Here is a 21,387-nt window from a genome sequence, read left to right as displayed (position 1 = left end):
ACACATAAAAACATATAAATCCCAAAAGCAAACCTACCGCAGCAAATAGAAACTGAAGAATTCATTCTTGGTATGTAAATATACGTGTATGTGTGTGTGTGTTCAAATAAAGAGGAAGATAGATCGATGACAGATGATAGGTAGGTAGGTAGATACTGTCTTTCTTATATTAGTCCCAAATGTTGTGTTATATATACACACACACCTATTTCTATTCCATGGACTAGAATCCAGTAAGGTCCTGTCTCAGTTTGCCTCTCTGTTGCTGTTATAAACATCGTGATCAAGAGCAGCTTGGAGAACAACAGGGTTTCTGTGACTTACAGTTCATCAAGGGAAGCCAAGACAGGAACCCAGAGGCAACAACTGAAGCAGAGACCACAGAGCAAAGCTGCTTCCTGGCTTGCCTTTTTATACAACCCAGGGCCACCTGCCCAGGTCTGGCTCAGCCCTCTAGGCCCTGCTGTATCAGTTACAATCAAGAAAACGTCACTCCACCAGACATGACCATGAGCCCATCTGATGGAGTTTGAAGTTCCCTCTTCCCAGGTGACTCAAGTTTGCGGCAAGCTGACAAGGTCCAGTCGGCGCAGGTACTAAAGCTATGAAATGATGGTGCACAGGTCAGTTTACCTTCCTACCAAAACCTTAACTCGGTAGTGTGCAGAATAATAGGGAAATCTCCACTTACAGTAATAACACAGAAAAAGTAATAATTTGGCAAGATATATATATATATGTGTGTGTATATGCACATATATATGTATATATGCATACACACATACACACATGTAGATAGATATGAATATGGAATACACTGAAACAAGCCAAAGACAAGCTTAAAATTTTGTCAAGATATCCCCTTCTCTAGCGTAGAGTGACTCAATATCGATTTTTCCAAAATGACTAGGAAAGTACAAAAGGCTTTCCATAGAGTTAGACAGGCTGACAGTAAAGCTCATGTAGAAAAACTATCATACAAAACAGCCAGAAAACCACTGGTTGGGGGCGGGAGGGGACAGAAACTGCAGGACATTCAAACATAAACTGTTTCGACCTCTCATTAAAACTGTGTGCTGTGGGGCTGGAGAGATGGTTAAGAGCACTGGCTGCTCTCCCAGAGGACCCGGGTTCAGTTCCTAGAATCCACATGGCAGCTCACACCTGTCTGTCACTCCAGTTCTAGGGGATCTGATACCTTCATACCAGTGCACATAAAATAAAAGTTAAATACATTATTTTTAAAAACTGTGTGCTGATGTTGCACAAGGAGATGAATTCCCAGATTACCGGGAGTTACTCCATGATAAAGGCGACATCTCAGACTACAGTCGAGATGGACTTCCTAATCTGGTAGCCAGATTGTGGGAACTGGACTGGTATGTCTAAAGTTTTAATGAAAAGCTTCATGTGCCAGATTTGATCATCTTTTCTTGAATGTGGCAATGCAGACACAGGCAACAAGAGCTGCCATTCTAGCCCACACCCAGTCCCTAGTAAGCAATTGTCTCCTTGCGGCTCTCAAGGTACGTTCAGTTAGCAAAGAGGTGTACAATTATATTTAACATATCACTAATAGGCTATTTACAGGAAATAAAATCAAGGGTATTAGAAATAGCTATTTTAAAGGGTATTTGTTGGTGAATAAATTACCCCCAGAGCATCTAACTCAAGGGTTCTAATCGCCAGGAAGTGGTCCCTGGCTGTGACACTCTGCAAATGCATAGAAACATGTAGAATCCTGGGCTCCACTTTTAGAGGTTCTTGGTGGATGGTAAGAATGAGAGCTTTTAATAAGGGTCTCCCACCCTCCAACCTGTTCCCCATGGCTGACACACTGTTGGGTATGGGAACCACTGTGCCCATGCCTACACCCTGACCTAAGAAAAAACACATATTCATCAGTCCAGATAAGGCTGTTTCTCTCAATATTTTTAAGAAAGCAAGCTCCCTCGGCTTCCTGCCATAGTTGTTCGACCTGTCTTCAAGGCAGCTCCCCCCTACCCTAACCACAGAGGTAGGCTGGGCCTTTGCTCACTGGCTGGCTGGAGCACTAACCCATAGCCCTTGGGAGGACAGAGGAGCCTCAGGAATGTGTGCAGCCCCCAAATGTCCCCACTACCCTGTGGGGAGGAAGGGACCTTGCTGGTTTATAATGAGGAGGAAGAGTCAGCTGCCAATGCCAGCTCTTTCCTTCGCCTTCCTGGCATCCCAGTATCTACATCCCTGGTATCCAGCCAGGAATTGAACGCTTGCCCTGCTCCAGCCTCCAGCCATGCTTCACTGCAGGACAGGGACCTGGCAAAGCCCTGTCCCACCCTCACCAGGTTCTAAACACGAGCAAGAGCGAAATGCACTGTTATACAATTATTTCAATTTCGATCGTATTCGTCTTATGACTGTCAGGAGTTACCCAGAGTGCCAATAAAATGTTCTGATTCAGAATTCCAAGAAAGATGACTTCTTTGAATGAAACACCATGAAAAAAAGAGAGGAAATTTTTTTCAGTGCTCTTATAAGCATCTGGGTCCGTGTTTTGTTTTATTTACTATTTTTAGTAATTTTATTCTATGTGGGGGTGGTTGAGGTGGGGTGTGCACATGCCCCAGCATGCATGCAGGGTCAGGGGTCAGAGGGCAACCAGTAGATGTCAGATCTTTCCTATCCCCATATGGGTCCTGGGCCGCAAACTCAAGATTTCAAGTGGGGCAAAAAACAAACAAACACCTGGCCAGGCGATGGTGGCGCACGCCTTTAATCCCAGCACTCGGGAGGCAGAGGCAGGCGGATCTCTGTGAGTTCGAGACCAGCCTGGTCTACAAGAGCTAGTTCCAGGACAGGCTCTAAAGCCACAGAGAAACCCTGTCTCGAAAAACCAAAAAAAAAAAAAAAAACAAAAACACCTTTACCCACTAAGATACCTTGTTTCACATATTTTTAAAAAAAAGTCCAGACACTAGCGTAGAGTTTAATGCGTAGGAAGATGTGCAGCTGAAAGGTCTTATGTGGACATGGAGATATTGCCTGACCACTGACAGCAGGAGAGCCCAGGTAGACCCAGGAAATGACCCTGATGAACTGGAATTCACAACTATGTGTGACATCTCAGCATGCTCATTCCCCTGCCACCAAGGTCACAAGGTCACTGCTGGCAGATTTCTCACTGATGATTCTCTCCTTACTAACTGGGTTGATTCCCAGTGTGGTACTGTTTCCCCAAGAACCTTGGGGAAAGGGCATGTTCCTCTTAACATTTTGGAAGGTATACCTTGAGCAAGATCTTTTTCACTACTGGTTTTGCAGTAGTTGGTTGGTTGGTTGGTTTTGGTGTTTTGAATAAGAATGGTGCTCATAGGCTCATCTATTTGAATCCTTGGTCATCAGGGAGTTGCACTACTTGAGAAGGATTGGGAGGTGTGGCCTTGTTAGAGGGGGTGTGTCACTGGGAGTGGGCTCTGAGGTTTCAAAAGCCCAAGCCAGGCCCAGTGTCTCTCTGTTCTTCCTGCCACTTACAGATCTATATGAAGAACTCTCAGCTACTTCTTCTGTACCACGTCTGCCTGCATGCCACCATGCTTCCTAGCATGATAATAATGGACTAAACCTCTGAAACTATAAGCCAGCCTTAATTAAATGCTTTTTTATAAGAACTGCCATGATCATGGTGTCTCTTCACAGCAATAGAATACAGATTGAGACAGGGGTTTTTTGTTTGTTATTATGGTTGGTGGTTTGGGCTTTTTAATAAATTATTTGTATGTGTATGTGCATGTGCATGTGTGTAAGTGCATGCTATGTGTGCAGTGCCCATGGAGGCCAGAAGAGAGAGTCAGATCTCCAGGAGCTAGAGTTACAGGTGGTTGTGAACCACCTGGTGTAATAGCTGGGAACTGAACTCAGGTCTTCTAGAAGAGTAGCAAGCACTCTTACCCACAAACCATCTCTCCAGCACTTTCTCTTATTTTTTGAGACAAGAGCTCATGCAGCCTAGGCTGGCCTCAAACTCACTATGCAGTCAAGGATGGAAGAGATGCTGTACTCCCCCCAAATTATCCATGTACATGAAATTATGGCACATTGAATGGATGTTATTAATGCTAGTCAGGGTTTGCACTACTGGGAACAGTGAACTCTATTTGCAAATTAGTCAATGTCCCCTAAATAGCATCCAGAATGGCAGCCCATGCCTGATCCTGCAGACCACAGACCCCATGGCCGATAGAAATTACAGCAAGGGTTTCAGACACTCTCTTCTTTCAGTTCTCAGTCTGGCAGTGCCCCATCAGTAGCTGTTTTCCAGAATGTTCCAATCGCAACAAGCACATCCAATACAACACAGCCTATGAAAACACACACACACTTCTAATCCATCGGTATATACTTGCTTTCACTGGTGTCTCTCCATGTAACTAGCTCATCAGCTGCTCTTGTGTCTTCTTTTGATAAATATTTGGGGTCGTTAGAAAAGACCTGCAGCAGGATCTCATCTGAAAAGAAGCAAGCACAAACATGTTAACACCAGTGACACGCATGGATATATCTTGTTCTGTTACATACACAGCGTGTCCATGGATGCGTGAATGGATACTCAAACTCAGTGGATGCAGGATGCTCAGCTCTAAGATGACCGAACCAGATACCCCGGGGCAGAGATAGACGTCTAGAAACTCTGCCCCGTGCCTCATATGTGGAGATACAGCTTCCCTTCTTGTTCCTGGTGTCATTCATACCACCCTTAAAGTGCCCCCCCGCCTCAGGGTGACACATAAGAACTGGGTGAAGGCTGTAAGTCAGAAATGAGGCAGAGCATGCTAAATGGTCAGTAAGAGCTTTTTTATATATAAAACTCTTCCTAATTAGGATGGCAAGATGGCTCAGTGGTCATGCTCACTGGCCACTCTTCTGGATGACCTAGGTTAGATTCCCAGCACACGCATGTTGGCTCACAACCTGTTGTAACACCCTGTTGATTTAGACAACACATACTTAAGTCACTAAACACAGAAAAATCCAGCTATTACTCAACTAGAAGCTTCACCCCTACTGGCTGGCATTCATAAGTGTTAGAAGGTGCTATCCACCCTAGCAGAGCAGAAATGTAGTCACCAATCTCACCTCTCTATGAAGCCTGGAGGCTACAATAATGACCTGCCGGCAAGATATATACCTCTGATGCAATATTGGCACAAATGTTATAGGAGTAGCCAAGCCCTTTGGGGGTGGGGGGGGGGGTTTAAGACCCGCTTCATAAGATGGAACTCATATTTGACACTGATAATGGTGGCAAGAACCTGATATTAAAGGTCATGCCCTAGAGTAGTGGTTCTCAACCTGTGGGTCGCAACCCCTGAGGTTAGAACAGCTCTTTCACTGGGGTCCCAAAGACCATCAGAAAATACAGATATTTACATTACAATTCATAACAGTAGCAAAATTACAGTTATGAAGTAGCAATGAAAGTAATTTTATGTTTGAGGGTCACAACATAAGGAACTATACTAAAGGGTTAGAAAGGTTGAGCATTGGGAAGGTTGAAAACCACCCCCCTAAAGGAAAACCTAGTACTATTATTCTGCTAAGTGAACATAGCAATAAAAATTGTTTCTATGCTATACACATAGATTAGCACATCACCTCAACCCTCACCAGAGAAGCTGCTTATTTTTCTTTTTAATTTTAAGGATTTATGTATTTTTAGTTTATGCGTATGTGCGTTTTGCCTACTTGAATGCCTGTGCCCCTTGTGCAGTTCTGGTACCCTCAGAGGCCAGAAAAGAGTGCTGGGTATTCTGAAGCTAGAATTAGATATGTTGTGAGCCACCACGTGGTGCTGAAATCAAACCCAGGTCCTCTGGAAGAGCATCCACTGCTCTCAATTGTTGAGCCATCTCTCCAGCCCAATAAGCTGCTTCTTACAATAGATGGTAATAAACGCAGAGACCTACAACCGGACAGTGAAAGACTTTGGAGCACTCAGGTCTGAATGGGGTGTCTTTATCAAACCTTAGGGATCTATGCAGAAGAGAAGAAAAGATTAAAAGAGCCAGAGGTGGTATATGACTCCAAAGAGAAATTATTTTTCATACACAGCAGGTCTGATACACATGTGAACGCAGAGAGACTATAATCACACGTACAAGCCAAACCAGACAAAATCCCAGCACAGAGAAGTGGAAATCCAGGCAAAACCCACCCCTGACCAAGAAGCTATTTGCAGCTGCTAGCTGCTCAGGGAGGGACAATCAGTTCTCTTCAAGAGAGTGACACTGGGTATATCAACCACACTACGGAGCAGGCCCCAAGCTCAGGTGTAGCTGGCTAACACTAAATGGGTTCCACGTTTATTGTCTGTGTGTGTGCGTGCGTGCGTGCGTGTGTGTGTGTGTGTGTGTGTGTGTGTGTGTGTTTGGGATTTTTATTTAAGAGAGAAAAGAACATGAGTTTGGGTGAATAGAAAGGGGTGTCTAGGAGGAGTTAGAAAAGGATAAAGAATATGATCAAAATATATTGTAAGAAAAAAATTCAAAATAAAAAAATCTACATTATAACATTCTTTTGGTATACTAGTTAATATAAATGCTAAAGATTAAGTAGGTTTGTATAATTGAAGAGAAAATACTTATAAAGAGCTTCTAGCCGTGCAGTGGTGGCGCACGCCTTTAATCCCAGCACTTGGGAGGCAGAGGCAGGCAGACCTCTGTGAGTTCAAGACCAGCCTGGTTTAGAAAGCAAGTTCTAGAACAGCCAAGGCTACACAGAGAAACCCTGTCACCAAAAAAAGAGAGAGCTTCCAAAAAAAGAAAAGAAAAAAGGCAGTTTTTGCCGGCTCTGCTTCTGTTCAGACAAAAGGACAGATTCCTGGAGCTCTCGCACCCTGTCAAGTTCCATCTGGATCTTCGCTTTTCTCAAAAACACAGCAAAGGTTTCCAAGAAGAGCAATGAGATGGCACTTTGAAAACTCTAACGTGAAGGTCTTCCCACACAGGTAAACACTCAGGTGGGTGGCCTGGTTCAATCTCCCAGGTTATCTTCTGATGGAGGACTCTCATTGGTTAATAAAGAAACTGCCTTGGCTTTTTGATAAGGCAGGATTTAGATAGGTGGAGTAGACAGAACAGAATGCTGGGAAGAAGGGAAGTTAGACAGACGCCATGCCTCTCCTTTCTGAGACAGATGCCATGGAGCCAGCCACCAGGTCAGACATGCTCAATCTTTCCTGGTAAGCCACCACCTTGTGGTGCTACACAGATTACTAAATATGGGTTAAAGCAAGATATGAGAGTTAGCCAGTAAGAGGCTAGAGCCAATGGGCCTGGGAGTGTTTAAATGAATACTATTTGTGTGTTGTTATTTCAGGTGTAAAGCTAGCCGTGTGGGATCCGGGCTGGATGAAAAGCAGGCCTGCTCGCCTCATCACTACAGTCCTCCCTCTCTTGTACCCTGCTACCGCCATCTGTCACCCTCTGAGAAGCAGGGTCCCTTCCCGGTGTTTGCATTCTGCTTTCTGTTGGTTTTCTTGGGACTCTGGCAGAGGAACCGACTCTAGCCACAAGGTAAGCAACAACCATGCTTACCTTCCCTTTGCAGCAGCAGGAATGAGTTACCTAAAAGACAGCCAAGGGCAAGCAGGCGAGTTCTTCAAATACATCTAGAGTTTTCACAGGAGGGGGTAACTTACCGAACAACTTAGCCAGATGTGAACTTGATGCAAATTCAGAATTGTTGAAGCTGTTCGGGAGGACATGAGCTGTGGGGAAACAAAATTTAGCTGTGCTGAATCTGTCCTCAAGTCTACACCTAGTCTCTCTCAAGCCCCACTCCTCTGCAAGGTACTTCGAGAGGAACAGTTGTGTAACTTTCTCGATGCTGTGGAAAAATTACTTTGGCAAAAACAACTTAAGGGAGAAAGGATTTATGTTGGCTTGAGCTTCTAAAAGGATACCGTCTATTATGGTGCCGAAGACACTGAGGCAGGAGGAGGATGCCCAGTCACTAAGTGCACACATTTGTGTGCACACAGCAGCTTTAACTGTAGAAAAAATCTGGTAGAAGGACCAGGGTAGTGGGTGCCAGATGACGCCAAGCGGAGCTGCTTTGAGCCAATAAAGGACAAAGGCACAATTCTCTACTAACGAGACCTGGAAGAGTCGTTAGGACCAATACATTTAATCCTTAAGCACTTTGCTGAAGACATGACATATTGTATCAACTAAGGGAACATAATAAAACCCCCCTGCAGAGCAAGCTAACAGGATTATGCAGCCAAAGTATTCACATTTGTGCCTTTATTGAGTGGCCATCGAGAAATGCATTGGCAGGATCATTAGTTACAAAACTGCTTTGCTTAGAGTGTAATTTCAACACAGCATATGTTTCTGGCTTTATTTTGATAAGCAATGACCCATTCTCAATCTCCCTCTTAACGGAGAGGGCCTTCTCTGTTATCCTCATGATTTAGGGCTAATGTGCGCAAGGGGTTTTATACAGCTTTGTCTCGTGTGTGTGTCCAGCTGTTTTCTCTTAGCTTTAGCATTCGAGCATGGGTGTTAACAGAGAAATCAGCTGTGCTGCTCTGGGCAAACAGTTTACAAAGGCCGAGGCAGGGCTGGGGTGATGAGGGAGTGTGTGAGAAGGCTTTGCACCTGAGACGGTCACTTGGGCACTCCTGCACAGTGAGCTGTAAAGTGTGGACGAGAAGAAAGTTGTAACACTATGCCTAGCTTGTGTGACTGGAACAGTGAGCCCCACTGAAAATTAGATTCCGTCCTTTGCACAACATCCACGGTGATAGGACCTGCTGACTGCGTACAACAGGGATCATACTAATAACGATAATGATGAGGATAATGATAATGATAAATAAGAGGCACACTTTAAAGCACAGACCCCCACAGACACTGAAAGCTACAGGGAGGGCTTCTGATTTCTCTTTCTTCCGCATCTCAGCCCCACCCATAGCTGGATTCTGGGATGCTCCAGGCACGGCACAGCCAAGTGAACACCGCCCATAAAAACACAGGCACTTTGAACCCATCGACAGATACTTGCTTTCATTTGCCTCTCTCCAGGTGATCAGTCTGCCAGCTGTTCTTGCATCGTTTGACATGTCATCTAGATTGCTGGGAAACACCTGCAGCAGGATCTCATCTGAAGAGGAGCAAGCAAAATCGTCAACACCAGCAGCACAAGAGGTGTATCCCGCTCTGCACCTGCCTAGCATGTTCATGGATGCGTGAAGGGGCAACTCAGACTCAGTGGACGCAGGATGTTCAGCTCTAAGATGCTATCAAAACTGCAAACTCATCACAGCAGATATCCCAGGCAGAAAGCACCACCCACCAAGCCCAGGTGGCTAGAAACTCTGCCCCACGTCTGGTTTTCTTCCAGGTCCTGGTGTCATTGTGTCATTGTGACCTACCTCTGGGACTGTGCCCAAGCTGCCCCAGCTACAAGCAAAAACCCTTTCTTATCTCTACAAGACACGCATCATTTCTTCATTTGAGGCCTTGCTGCCTTTCCTGGTGTTAGGTCAAGGGCCTGCTCATCTAAGATGCTAACTACTGTAAGAGGCCAGATCCCACAACCTGATGAGAGAGGCCACCCTGTGCCAATCCCCTCAAACCCCACCTTCCCCAGATCTACCCTGGGATGAAAAGTTAAGGCACTATCTTATCCCTTGCTGTGCTATGATTTTTGAATGGCTCAACCCAGTGCCTGGCTCCTCCATGCTCCCTGTTATGTAGGTTATACCAAGACTAAATCACGTGGGTAGAACTTCCTACCACGCAAGCATACACGCTGACCTGATATAAAAGCAAGGTTTCTTTATTGACGGGATTTCTCTAAAGACTTTCTCTTCTGGGCTTCCCCTCATCCTGTTAACATGACTTTCTTTCTCTTGTTTTAAACTCTCCCTCTGCTGTGGTTAAATTAGCAATGCCTCTCATAGGCTTGTGTGTTTGATGGTCTCAGTGGTGCTGTTTGGGGGAGATTATAGCAACAGTGGTTCTCAACCTTCCTAAGGCTGCCACCCTTTAATACAGTTCCCCATGGTGTGGTGACCCCAACCCATAAAATTATTTTTATTACTATTTCATAGCTGTACTTTTGCTACATTATGAGTCATAATGTAAATATTTTTGGAGAGAGAGAGTAGCCAGAATCACTGTTTTTAGGGGGTAGAGACTTGCTAAAGGAACTGAATGACTGGGGACAGGTTTGGAGGGTTTATAGCCTCACCCCACTTTCTGGTCAATCGTGTGTATGTGAGTGTGTGTGCACTGACGCTCATGTGCCTGTGCATGCCCTCCTTCCTGTTTGTGGACACACGTGTCGTCAGCCAGCTTCCTGCCCCTACTGCCAGGCCCTCTCTGCCATTATCATCTCTATTCCACATGAACCATAAGCCAAATTAAACCCTTTTCTTCCCTAAGTAGCTTTGGGTCACCATTTTTATCACAGCACTAAATAATAATTAACAAGCCTTCTTACTCAAGCCCCTTGAGGTTTTAAAGATGAGGTCTCCCCTCGGGCCCACTGTGCTGGTTTTAAGCAGCTATACGATTTTGAGCTATATGGTTCCTTTCTAATGCTCTCTAGCAGCGAGTCTCTCTTGTGGTCAGAGGTCCTTCCTCCTAACAAACCTCATTCCTGAAGGCAATTACCTGCCAGCTCTTTTCATGAACCAACACCTATGCCATTCCCCTTCTCCTTTATTTAATGCTATGAAGCACACTATAATTTCGGGGCCAATAGGCACAGACCCAAATCCCAGTTTGATGCCTGCCAGAACATGACCTGGGGTGAATAAATTTCACCTCTTAGATCTTTTGGTGCCATCAGCAGCGGGGGATGGGGGAAGGATTTAACTCAGAGAACTTTTGTGGAAATTGATGTTTTTTAAGGCCCTGAACACAGGGTCAGTGTGAAGATTGTGCCCAGGGCCAAATACCTCACCACCGATTCATATAGCATCAACCCTGGAGCAGCTAGGGAACATGGTCCATGAACCGCTCTGTAGAATATGGGGACAAGAATGGAAAAAAAAAAAAAAAAAAAGGTGAGACACACAGGAAGCCAAGGTGTCATTCACATAGGACAGAAGAATGCATTCTCAGTCACGGCTTCTATGCTTTTCCATCTCAAGCTGCGCCCACCTCCTTCTGCATCTACTCTGTGGTTGAAGCCTCAAAGGCCACATCCCCAAAGAAACTTCCTTCCCCACCCTCCCTGGCAGATGGCACAAGGCCACACAGCACAGAGAGATCCTCAAAAGACAACTGAAACCCAGGAAAAGGATTGCTTCTCTAGACAAAAATGTATTCCTTTTTTTCATTTTGGAAGGTGGTTGAGACAGGGTCTCACTGTATACCCTTGGATGTCCTAGAACTCACTATGGAGACCGGGCTAGCCTCAAATGTACAGAGACCGGTCTTCCTCTTCTTCCCAAGTACTGAGTTCAAAGGTGTGCGCCACCATGCCCAGCTTGGATAGAAAATTTTAAAGTGCTGAGCTTGTACTTCCCTGTCTTCTTCCTCGAGTCTGGAAAGGAGGATGTCTGGGTGTGATGCCTGGAATTTCAGAAACCATCCTGCGGCCCAGAGACACAATCACCAGGGACAGTCCTGATGATCTCAAAGCAAATGGCTCTAGCCCAAGCTACTTTGACAAGGGAAAAGAAAGAACCCTTGGTTTGTGTCGCTGAGCCATCTAGACATGTACGAGGGTATACCAGACATGGCCAGGCATACTAACACGTCTACAAAGAACAGCAAAACCAGAGTTGGGCTGAGGAGAGAAGAAAAAAGGCTGGGCCCAAGCAGGCAGACCTCAGGAGGAAGCAGTGAGCCCTGCCAGGACATGCTAAGAACCACTCTGCAGAAGTGGAGTGTTTCTGCACCCCTCTGCTTCCTCAGCAGACTGCCGTGGTTTAGAACTGTTCCCTGAGCCTCTGGTCCCTGGACTTGTATGGCATCAGCAATCCTCAGCCTGGAGTCTCCCAGACAGCTTTACAACTTGACCACTGTGTCTGCGGGTCCATACCTTTAGTCCCAGCAACTGGGAGACAGAGGCAGATAGATCTCTGATTAGGAGGTCAGCCAGGAACATACAGTGAGACCCTGTCTCAAAATGAAAACAACAAACACCTAGGCTTTACAGGTCTGGGGCTCTAGCTCAGAGTAGGGTACTTGCCTAGCAAGCGTGAGGCTCTGGTTTGACTCCTAGCGCCATAAAAATGTCCCTCCCTTAAGTCTAATGCTGAGATCTCGGAGAAGGGTCCTTTACTATCCCTCTGGCAGTTCCCAGCTCAGCCTGGGGCCTCACACTCTCTGGGCTAAGCAGAAACTGTCCAGACAGGCACAACGTGGAGGGCTGAGGTGGGTCACTGCCTCAGGGAGCTTCCAGATGGCACTGCTGACTCTACCTCCTACCCCCTTTGGAAAAGCAACAACTTTACCAAGCTTTGGTTTATCGACCTGTTAGCTTAATTTTTTTGGCACCTGGACACTTAGAGGAACCGATTCTTAGCCACAAGGCAGAACACTCGCCTTCCCGCCTACCCAAACTGCCCAGTAACAAGTGACTGGGACAAGCGCATAATTTCTTTAAATCCCAGACTCGGGTTCCACAGGATGACTTACCAAATAGTTTAGCCAAATCTTCCTCGAGATGCCTTGAACTGGAGGAAAAGCTGTTCTCCACACCTGTAGGAGAAACAAGACACACTACGATTAAACCTTTCCCCAGTCAGGCAGGCACGATGGTGCACACCTTCGAGCCTAATATATAGGGGTTGAATCGGGAAGGATAGTTCTTGGCCAACGTTGCCTACAGAGCAAGTTCAAGGCCAGCTTGAAGGACGTGACCACTGACTCAAAGATAAATAACTTCCATCTCTATGTATCATCCCCACCACACAGAATACATCCCAAGTCTCCAGTGGCTCCCTGAACCTGTGGACAGTCCCAAAGCTCATGGATTTTTTTCATATGTATATATACTGTCTTTTCCATTTTGTAACTGTTACTTATCATGCACGGTGGCCATAACTCTTGCCGTCTGTGGTATAATACCAAACGGGCACAAATTTTGTTTGCTTTCTTCATTATCGCATGGATAGAAGACCCACCCTGATGACTTTGCTGTACCTAGCTGTTGGAGACCAAGTCTGGAGCATCATCCACTAAAGTTCTAGGATCTAAGTCCTCACAGACCCAGGAACTTTACCCAGAGAGGAGTCTGAGGACTGCGGTCAGCCAATCGGTCTAGCAAACTGTTGGGGAATATTGTTTTCAGGTGCGTGACTTTTGTTTATGCTGCATTTGATTAGCTGTGAAGCTGTGTTACTGTGTCTGTCTAAAACACCTGATGGTCCTAATAAAGAGCTGAATGGCCAATAGTGAGGCAGGAGAAAGGACGGACAGGGCTAGCCGGCAGAGAGTGTAAAAGGAGAAACAAGGAGCAAGGAGCAGTGAATATCTGGGGTCAGCCACCCAGCCACCCAGCCACCCAGCCACCCAGCCACCCAGCCAGAAAGAAGGAAAGAAAGGTATATAGAAATAGAGAAAATTAAAAGCCCAAAGGCAAAAGGGCTAATATAAGTTAAGAAAAGCTGGCAAGAAGCAAGCCAAGCTACTTCTGGGCATTCATAATTAAGAATAAGCCTCCATGTGTGATTTATTTGAGAGCTGGGTAGTGGGACCCCCCAAAAAAAAGCCAAAAGAGTAAAACATCCCACAATAGCAAACAGCAAGGTTGATTCCAAATGACACAAGACCATAAAAACCAAGGAAGGAAACCTGACATTTGCTTTGAAAAAAAATCTATGTCCGTAACAACTTAATAAATGAAAACCAAAAGATGGGAACAGCCCCAATGTCCATCAGCTGATTGAACAAGCAGGTAAACAAGGCAGCCGCAGGTCGTTCAGTCCTGAGAAGGAGCAGAGCCGCACCTGCTACATGAATGGACCTGGGAGTGTGCTAAGGGAAAGAGGCAGGCACAAAGCCCACACGTCCTGTGATTCTGTTTACAGGGAGTATCAGGAATAGAAAGCCCACAGAACAGATGGCAGACAGGGCCTTCCCTAAGATTAGGGGTAAAGAAGAAAGGAGGCAATTATTAAGGACCACAAAGTCCTTAATAGTGATTTACTACTGTTTATACACTAAACACCACACACACACACACACACACACGACTATATCGCTTTTCAGGCATAACTTTCTTTTCTTTTTTTTTTTTCTTATCTTTTTTGCAGTTAGGCGTTAGTTACTATGTTGCCCAGCCTGGTCTCGAACTCATAGCCATAACAACAATAATGATGAAATGAAAAAGAAAATCATGAGCTCAAGTCAACAGGTGACTTCTATTGTTGATGATATTTCCCTAAGGTTGTCATTTACAAACTTCTGTGCCAGAGACTTGGAAGCAGCCTCCCCACACCCACAACTATCTCTGACCATCGGAGCCTTGGCCCTGACTGCACCTGGAGAGGAGCCCCCAGAGCCGTATCAGTGACTATCAGAGCCACAGCCCAGACTGGACCAGGAGGAAGAGTGACCACCTAAGTCACAGGCCCCACCTACACCAATTGGAGGAAGAGAGACCCCCTGAAACACAGGCCCCCACCTGCACCCCTTGGAGGAAGAGATGGGTAGGTGCCAATGCAAGAATACATTCAACAACCTAAAAAACAATATGGCCACACCTTAACCTAGTGGTCCTACAAAAGGAAGACCTGAACATCCTAACACAGAAGAAGCAGAAGAAAATGTCCTTAAATATAACTTTATGAAGATGATAGAAACTTTTAAAGAGGAAATGAAAAAATTCCCTTAAAGAAATGGAGGAAAAGACAAAAAATTGAAAGAAATCAATAATTCTCTTAAAGATAAACAAGAAAAAATCAAGACAAAACAATCAAAAGGTGAAGGAAACAGTGCAAACAGTTCAAGAGTTGAAAATTGAAATAGAGACAATAAAGAAAACACAAACCAAGGGAATTCTAAAAATAGAAATCTGGATAAACAAACAGGAAGTACAGATGCAAGCATAACCAACAGATTCCAAGAGACGGGAGAGGAAATAGATTCATCAGTCCAAGGAAATGTTAAATCCCACAAGTTCTTAACATGAAACATCCAGGAAATCTGGGCACCATGAAGAGAATTTAAATTTAAGAATAATAGGGATAAGCCGGGCGGTGGTGGCGCACGCCTTTAATCCCAGCACTCGGGAGGCAGAGGCAGGCGGATCTCTGTGAGTTCAAGACCAGCCTGGTCTACAAGAGCTAGTTCCAGGACAGGCTCCAAAGCTACAGAGAAACCCTGTCTCGAAAAACCAAAAAAAAAAAAAAAAAAAAAAGAAAAAGAAAAAGAATAATAGGGATAGAAGGAGAACAACTCTGGCTCAAAGGCATAGAAAATATATTCCACAAAATCTTAGAAGAAAACTTTCTAAACCTAAAGAATGATATGCCTATGAAGGTACAAGCTTACAAAAAAAAAAAGTCCCCTTGCCATATAATAATCAAAACACTAAAGAATATTAAGAGCTGCAAAGGAAAAAGACCAAGTAACATATAAAGGTAGACCTCTGAGTATTACACCCGACTTCTCAATGGAAACCGTAAAAGTCAGAAGGCCTGGACAGATGTGCTGCAGACACTAAGAGACCACAGACCCAAGCACACACTACATCTAGCAAAGCTTTCAATCACCATAGACAGAGAAAACAAGATATTCCATGACAAAACAAGATTTAAACAATACCTATCCACAAATCCAGCCTTACAGAAAGTACTAGAAGGAAAACTCAGACCCAAGGAAATTAGCCAAGCCCACGAAAACACAGACAGCAGATAACCTCACACCAGAAAACCCCAAAGAAAGAAAACACAAAAACACCACCACCAAAAAATAACAGGAATTAACAATCACTGGTCATTAATATCCCTTAACATCAATGGACTCAATTCACTTATAAAAAACACACAGGTTAGCAGAATGGATACGAAAACAGGATCCAATCCTTCTGCTGCATACAAATAACACACCTCTACCTCAAAGACAGACATTACCTCAGAGCAAAGGGCTGGGAAAAGACATTCCAATCAAATGGACCTAAGGAAAAGCAAGTGTAGCTATCTTAATATCTAACAAAAGTAGACTTCAAACTACAATCAATCAAAAGAGATGGAGAAGGACACTTCATACTCAACACAGGAAAAAAATCCATCAAGATAAAGTCTCAAGCCGGGCGGTGGTGGCGCACGCCTTTAATCCCAGCACTCGGGAGGCAGAGGCAGACGGATCTCTGTGAGTTCGAGGCCAGCCTGGTCTACAAGAGCTAGTTCCAGGACAGGCTCCAAAGCCACAGAGAAACTCTGTCTCGAAAAACCAAAAAAAAAAAAAAAAGATGAAGTCTCAATTGTGAACATATATGCCCCAAATCGAAGAGCACCCACATATACAAAAGAAACATTACTAAAGCTTAAATCTCACATCAAACCCCATGTACTAACAGTACGAGACTTCAACAGCCCATTCTCTTTCTCACCAGTAGACAGGTCTACCAGGCAGAAACTCAACAGAGAAATAAGACACTAACAGATGTTATGACTCAAATGAACTTAATAAGCATCTATAGAACATTTCCCCCAAACACAGAAGGATAAACCTTCTTCTCAGCATCTCTTGGAACCTTCTCTAAAATTGACCACATACTTGGTAACAAAGCAAACCTCAACAGATACTAAAAAATTAGAGTAACCACTTGTATCTTATCAGATCACCATGACTTAAAGTTAGAATTCAACGAAATTAATTTCAGAAAGCCTGCAAACTCATGGAAATTTAACAATACTCAACTGAATCACCCCTGGGTCAAGGAAGAAATTAAGACTTCCTAAAATTCAATGAAAATGACCACATAACATACCCAAACTTATGGGACACAATGAAAGGAAAGTTTATAGCACTAGATAACTACATAAAGAAAACAGAGAAATCTCACAGTAGCTACTTAAAAGCACACCTGGAAGCTCTAGATCAAAATGAAGCAGACTCACCCAGGAGGAGCAGACAACAGGAAATAATTGAGGGCTGAAGTCAATACAATAGAAACAAAGAAAGCAATACAAAGAATCATTGAAGCAAAGAACTGGCTCTTCAAGAAAATCAATAATATAGACAAAACCCTTGTCTAAACTAACCAAAAGGCAGAGAGAGAATATTCAAACTAACAAAATCAGAAATGAAAAGAGGACATAATGACAGACACTGAGAAAATCTAAAGAATCATTAGATCATACTTCAAAAACCTGCACTCCACAAAATTGGAAAATCTAAAAGAAACGGACAAAAACCACAGACCAAAATTAAATCAAGACCAGATAAACAATTTAAATAGACCTATAACCCCTAAGGAAAGAGAACAGTCATCAAAAGTCTCCCAACCAAAAAAAGCCCAGGAATGGAGAGTTTCAGCACAGAATTCTACCAGAGCTGCAAAGAGCTAATACCTATACTCCTCAAATTGTTTCACACAATAGAAACAGAAGGAATGTTGCCAACTCTCTTTCTGAAGCTACAGTTACCATGATACACAAACCACAGAAAGACTCATCAAAGAAAAAGAATTACAAACCAGTCTCCCTCATGAACATTAATGCAAAAATACTCAATAAAATACTGGCAAACCAAATCCAAGAATGTTGGGGACTATGGACCCCCAGACCCTGGATTTCCTGTAAACAACTTGCTTGCAGCTGCTCTAAGAAAAACTACTTGTTTTCCTTTGCTTGCAGCTGCTCTGAGCACGAGACTGGGGAGTGGGTTCTAGTGGCTGCAGCTGAAAGATCCCGAGAGCTGGGGCATGGCCAGAGCACTATATAAGCTGCCCCTGAACACAATAAAGTTGGCATTCTTGGTATTCTTGTTTCAATGATGACCCGTGTCTCTGTCTGTCTGTGTGTGCTTGTGTTTAAATCTCCAGGTGAACGAAACCACCTTGTAGTGCAGGCTCCGCACTACAGGCATAGTAATATAGTACATGTAATAGCATGGACATTACAAAACCGTAGCACGGCGTAACAGAGAGCACTCAGAATAGGCATAGAGCTGAGGCTGTGCTTTACACAAGAGCATGAACATGGTGGATCAAAAATCATCCACCATGAGCAAGTTGGCTTCATCCCAGGGATGTCATCAAGTCTAACTCATGTGGATCCTGCAAGCTACCAATTACCCATCCAAAAATGATTCACTGGTGCAACAGTGGCAAACCTGTTATGGGGACCACCAACCCAATTCTCATTGGATTTGAGGCCTGCTCTAGGGGAGAGAATTCATGTCTGATACCATAAGCCTTGTCAAAAGCCCAGTGGCTGGGGATGTCATGGGCTGTGTTGCTCTGCTCAACAGTCAGGATGTGCCTGTCGAGTAACTGTTTACGTCTGTAGAATAGCACTGCTGTCAGTTTAATCAGAGAAGTTTGTTTTGCAGTGAGCAGGGGTAACTACAGAGACTCATGGTTGGGTCAGAGGGATTTGCATAGTGAGTTTCGAATTTTCTTCCATACATGGGACATCTCCATCACCCCTTCTGAGCTGCAGAGAACTTTGCAGAAGTGGAGAAAAGAATGGAAAAGCTGGAGGAAGGTGGAGGATGTGTGGAGCACTGACTCCCAGGTGTGACGTGACATCACACTCCTGGGTTCACAGCAGCTGTGATTATCAGTACAGAATCTCTACATTAGGCTAGACAACATCCTGTCATGGTTAGGGAATGAGCTCTCACCCATCCCTGAGGATTTATAAGCAGTTAATGATAGTGGGGTGGGGGGTGGACATTTTCTTCAGTGGTGTAGACACTAGTAAGGTGCTTCTGTAAACAACTCCTCACCCATCCTCCTGTAAGCAGCCCAGGAAAGCTCACTGGCGATTTCTTTAAAAGAGATGAAATTACAAGGGGGACTAACAGAATGAGGAAGCGAATTAGTCAGAGCAGTATGGGAACAAGAGAAGGTAAGAGGTGAATATAAGCAAATAAAAGTATAAACATGTGATGAACCTGTTTGCATAATTAATATATGCTAAAGTTTTTAATTGGTTGGCTTTTTTGAAACAGGGTGTATGTAGTTCTGGCTGTCCTGGAGCCAGAACTATGGATAACAGGGTGGTCTCAAACTCACAGAGATCTGCCCCCTTTTGCCTCCCGAGTACTGGAATCAAAGACATGTGCCACCACACCCAGACTAGGATATACTAATTTTTAAAATATGTGTAGAGAAGATTGGGATGATTTGTGTATAACTGTTCTTTCTATTGATCGTTCTACTTCTGAAATGTTTGAAAATATTTTATAATGAAGAGCTGACATTTCTGAGTATGGGATAGTCTTATGAAGCTCTAGGATTTGAGGATACATCACAGGTAGATAAACTCGGTGGATCAGAAAACAAAACAAAAAGGAAAACTTCCCTTGAGATATTCCCTTCCCTCAAGGAATCCAGCCTCATGGTGAACTAAGGAAAGTAGAGAAAGGACAGGAGGAGGGCTCACCATCCCAGCCTCGGCAGGAGGGGCCCACTAGCTGGCGGGGCTGAGGCTCCCCACGAGTCTTCCATCCCTCCAGTGGCCATGACAATATACTTGTGATGGTACCTTCAGTCACAGGGATAGAGTGGGGCTCTGCGCCCCACTGGCTGCCCAGGAAGAGTACAAAGGAGAAGAACACAGTGTCGCTCATCTTTGCCACAGCCAGCACACCATCAAGGGGGAGCCATTCTCCTGAGTTTCTCTCAGACACAGCATAGAAACAGTATTGAGTTCCAGGATGTTGTGGAATCTGGGCTCTGTGAGGTCATACTGGGAAAGGAGTGTGGCTGTAGTCAGGGACCAAGTGGGATGCTAGTGGCCCTCAAAGGGTCTCTCTGTTCATTCTCTTGGCTCTCTGAAGCCTTCCTTCCTGCATGCCCTATAACTTAAAGGTGGGACTGTATCAACAGGACTCTTAGAATACACAGGACAGAAACTCAACTTTGGCCTCTTAAGCCAGGTAGAAGAGCTAGGGCCTCCAGGAATACAGTATTGATAACACATCCCATTAACAAGGATGTACCTTGGTTGGTAAAGGACTTGCTTGGCATTTATGAGGCCCTGAGTTGGATCCTCAGCACCAAGAAAACAGAAAGGCAGCACATTAATGAAATGTAGTCACTAGGAGCTGGGTCCTAACGGGTCCGTCGGGGGACGGGGTGAGAAGGGGCAGTGTCAATGACATAGACACTTGGAGTCAGGCCTACAGCAGACTTGTTTATTCAGCAATGGGGAGAGACTTTTATACCCTCCTCCTAGCACCCAGGCTGCGTACAATCCATTGACATTGCGTGGTCACACCTCGTTGGCTAGGCATTATCAGGACCTCTGACAGCATCTGTTGCTAGACCCTCAAGCAGACTCCAGGTTGTCTCATCTCTCAACCCTGTAGGCCTCATCTTCCTGGAAGGGCCACATGATAAAAACAGGGTCACCAGCACATGGTACCATTGAAGATAGTTGAGCCTTTAGAAGGCAGGACTTAGCTGGAAGATCACGAGAGGTGGCTCTTACAGGGATGGGGTGCACATACTTTTAAACACGCTTCATGGTCAGGAAGTACACTACTTGAGAAGGATTAGAAGGTGTGGCCTTGTTGGAGTGGGTGTGGCCTTGTTGAGGGAAGTGTGTCACTGCAGCCTTGAGGTTTCAAAAGTCTGTGCCAGACCCAGCGTGTCTCTCCTCCTGCTGCCTGTGGATCCAGATGTAGAACTCTCAGCTACTTCTCCAGCACATCTGCCTGTGTGCCACCATGCTCCACACCATGATAATGGACTGAACCTCTGAAACTGTAAGCCAGCCCTAATTAAATGTTTTCCTTTAAAATATAGTCATGGTGTCTCTTCACAACAATAGAATGGTGACTAAGACAAAGGAGAGACTAAGACATTCTGCATCTTGGCCATCATAAGGGGAGCAGCTTGCTCTATCAAGTACTCCTACTTCCCCCCACCCCACCATGATGTTCTGTCTCACCACAGGCCAGAAGCACTGGGTCCATGAACTGGAGCCTGCAAAACCAGGAGTCAAAGTAACTGTTTCCTCTTGTTGGTTGTCCACAGTATTTTGTCACAGTGATAACTGGCTTACCATCTACAATAAAATTATAGCACCAAAGAGAGCATACATGTACCAGGTGTGGTGGTGCATGCCTTTAATCCTTGTACTCAGGAGGCAGAGACGGGCGGATCTCTGTGAGTTCGAGGCCAGCCTGGTCAACAGAGTGAGTTCCAGGACAGCCAGAGCTACATAGAGAAACCTTATCTTGAAACAACCCCCCCAAAAAA

The 21,387-nt window shown here is 44.7% G+C and overlaps 1 protein-coding gene across 1 annotated transcript in view; it reads right to left on the bottom strand.

The window, feature by feature from the left end:
- Window positions 1–19,751, bottom strand: part of C9H2orf92 (chromosome 9 C2orf92 homolog) — a 28,820-nt gene extending 9,069 nt beyond the window's left edge. The window contains exons 1-6 of the mRNA XM_042055765.1: window positions 19,667–19,751; window positions 12,642–12,704; window positions 9,049–9,147; window positions 7,679–7,747; window positions 4,386–4,487; window positions 1,654–1,880 (exon numbers count right to left, since the gene is read on the bottom strand). Of these exons, the coding sequence (XP_041911699.1) occupies window positions 1,654–1,880; window positions 4,386–4,487; window positions 7,679–7,747; window positions 9,049–9,147; window positions 12,642–12,704; window positions 19,667–19,751 (645 nt within the window). The remainder of the gene's footprint in view (window positions 1–1,653; window positions 1,881–4,385; window positions 4,488–7,678; window positions 7,748–9,048; window positions 9,148–12,641; window positions 12,705–19,666) is intronic.
- Window positions 19,752–21,387: the final 1,636 nt, after the last annotated feature.

The sequence above is a fragment of the Arvicola amphibius genome, chromosome 9 (genome assembly GCF_903992535.2).
Source record: "Arvicola amphibius chromosome 9, mArvAmp1.2, whole genome shotgun sequence".
NCBI lineage: Eukaryota > Metazoa > Chordata > Mammalia > Rodentia > Cricetidae > Arvicola > Arvicola amphibius.
The sequence above is the reverse complement of the archived record's forward strand: the minus strand, read 5'-3'. Positions and strand labels throughout refer to the sequence as shown.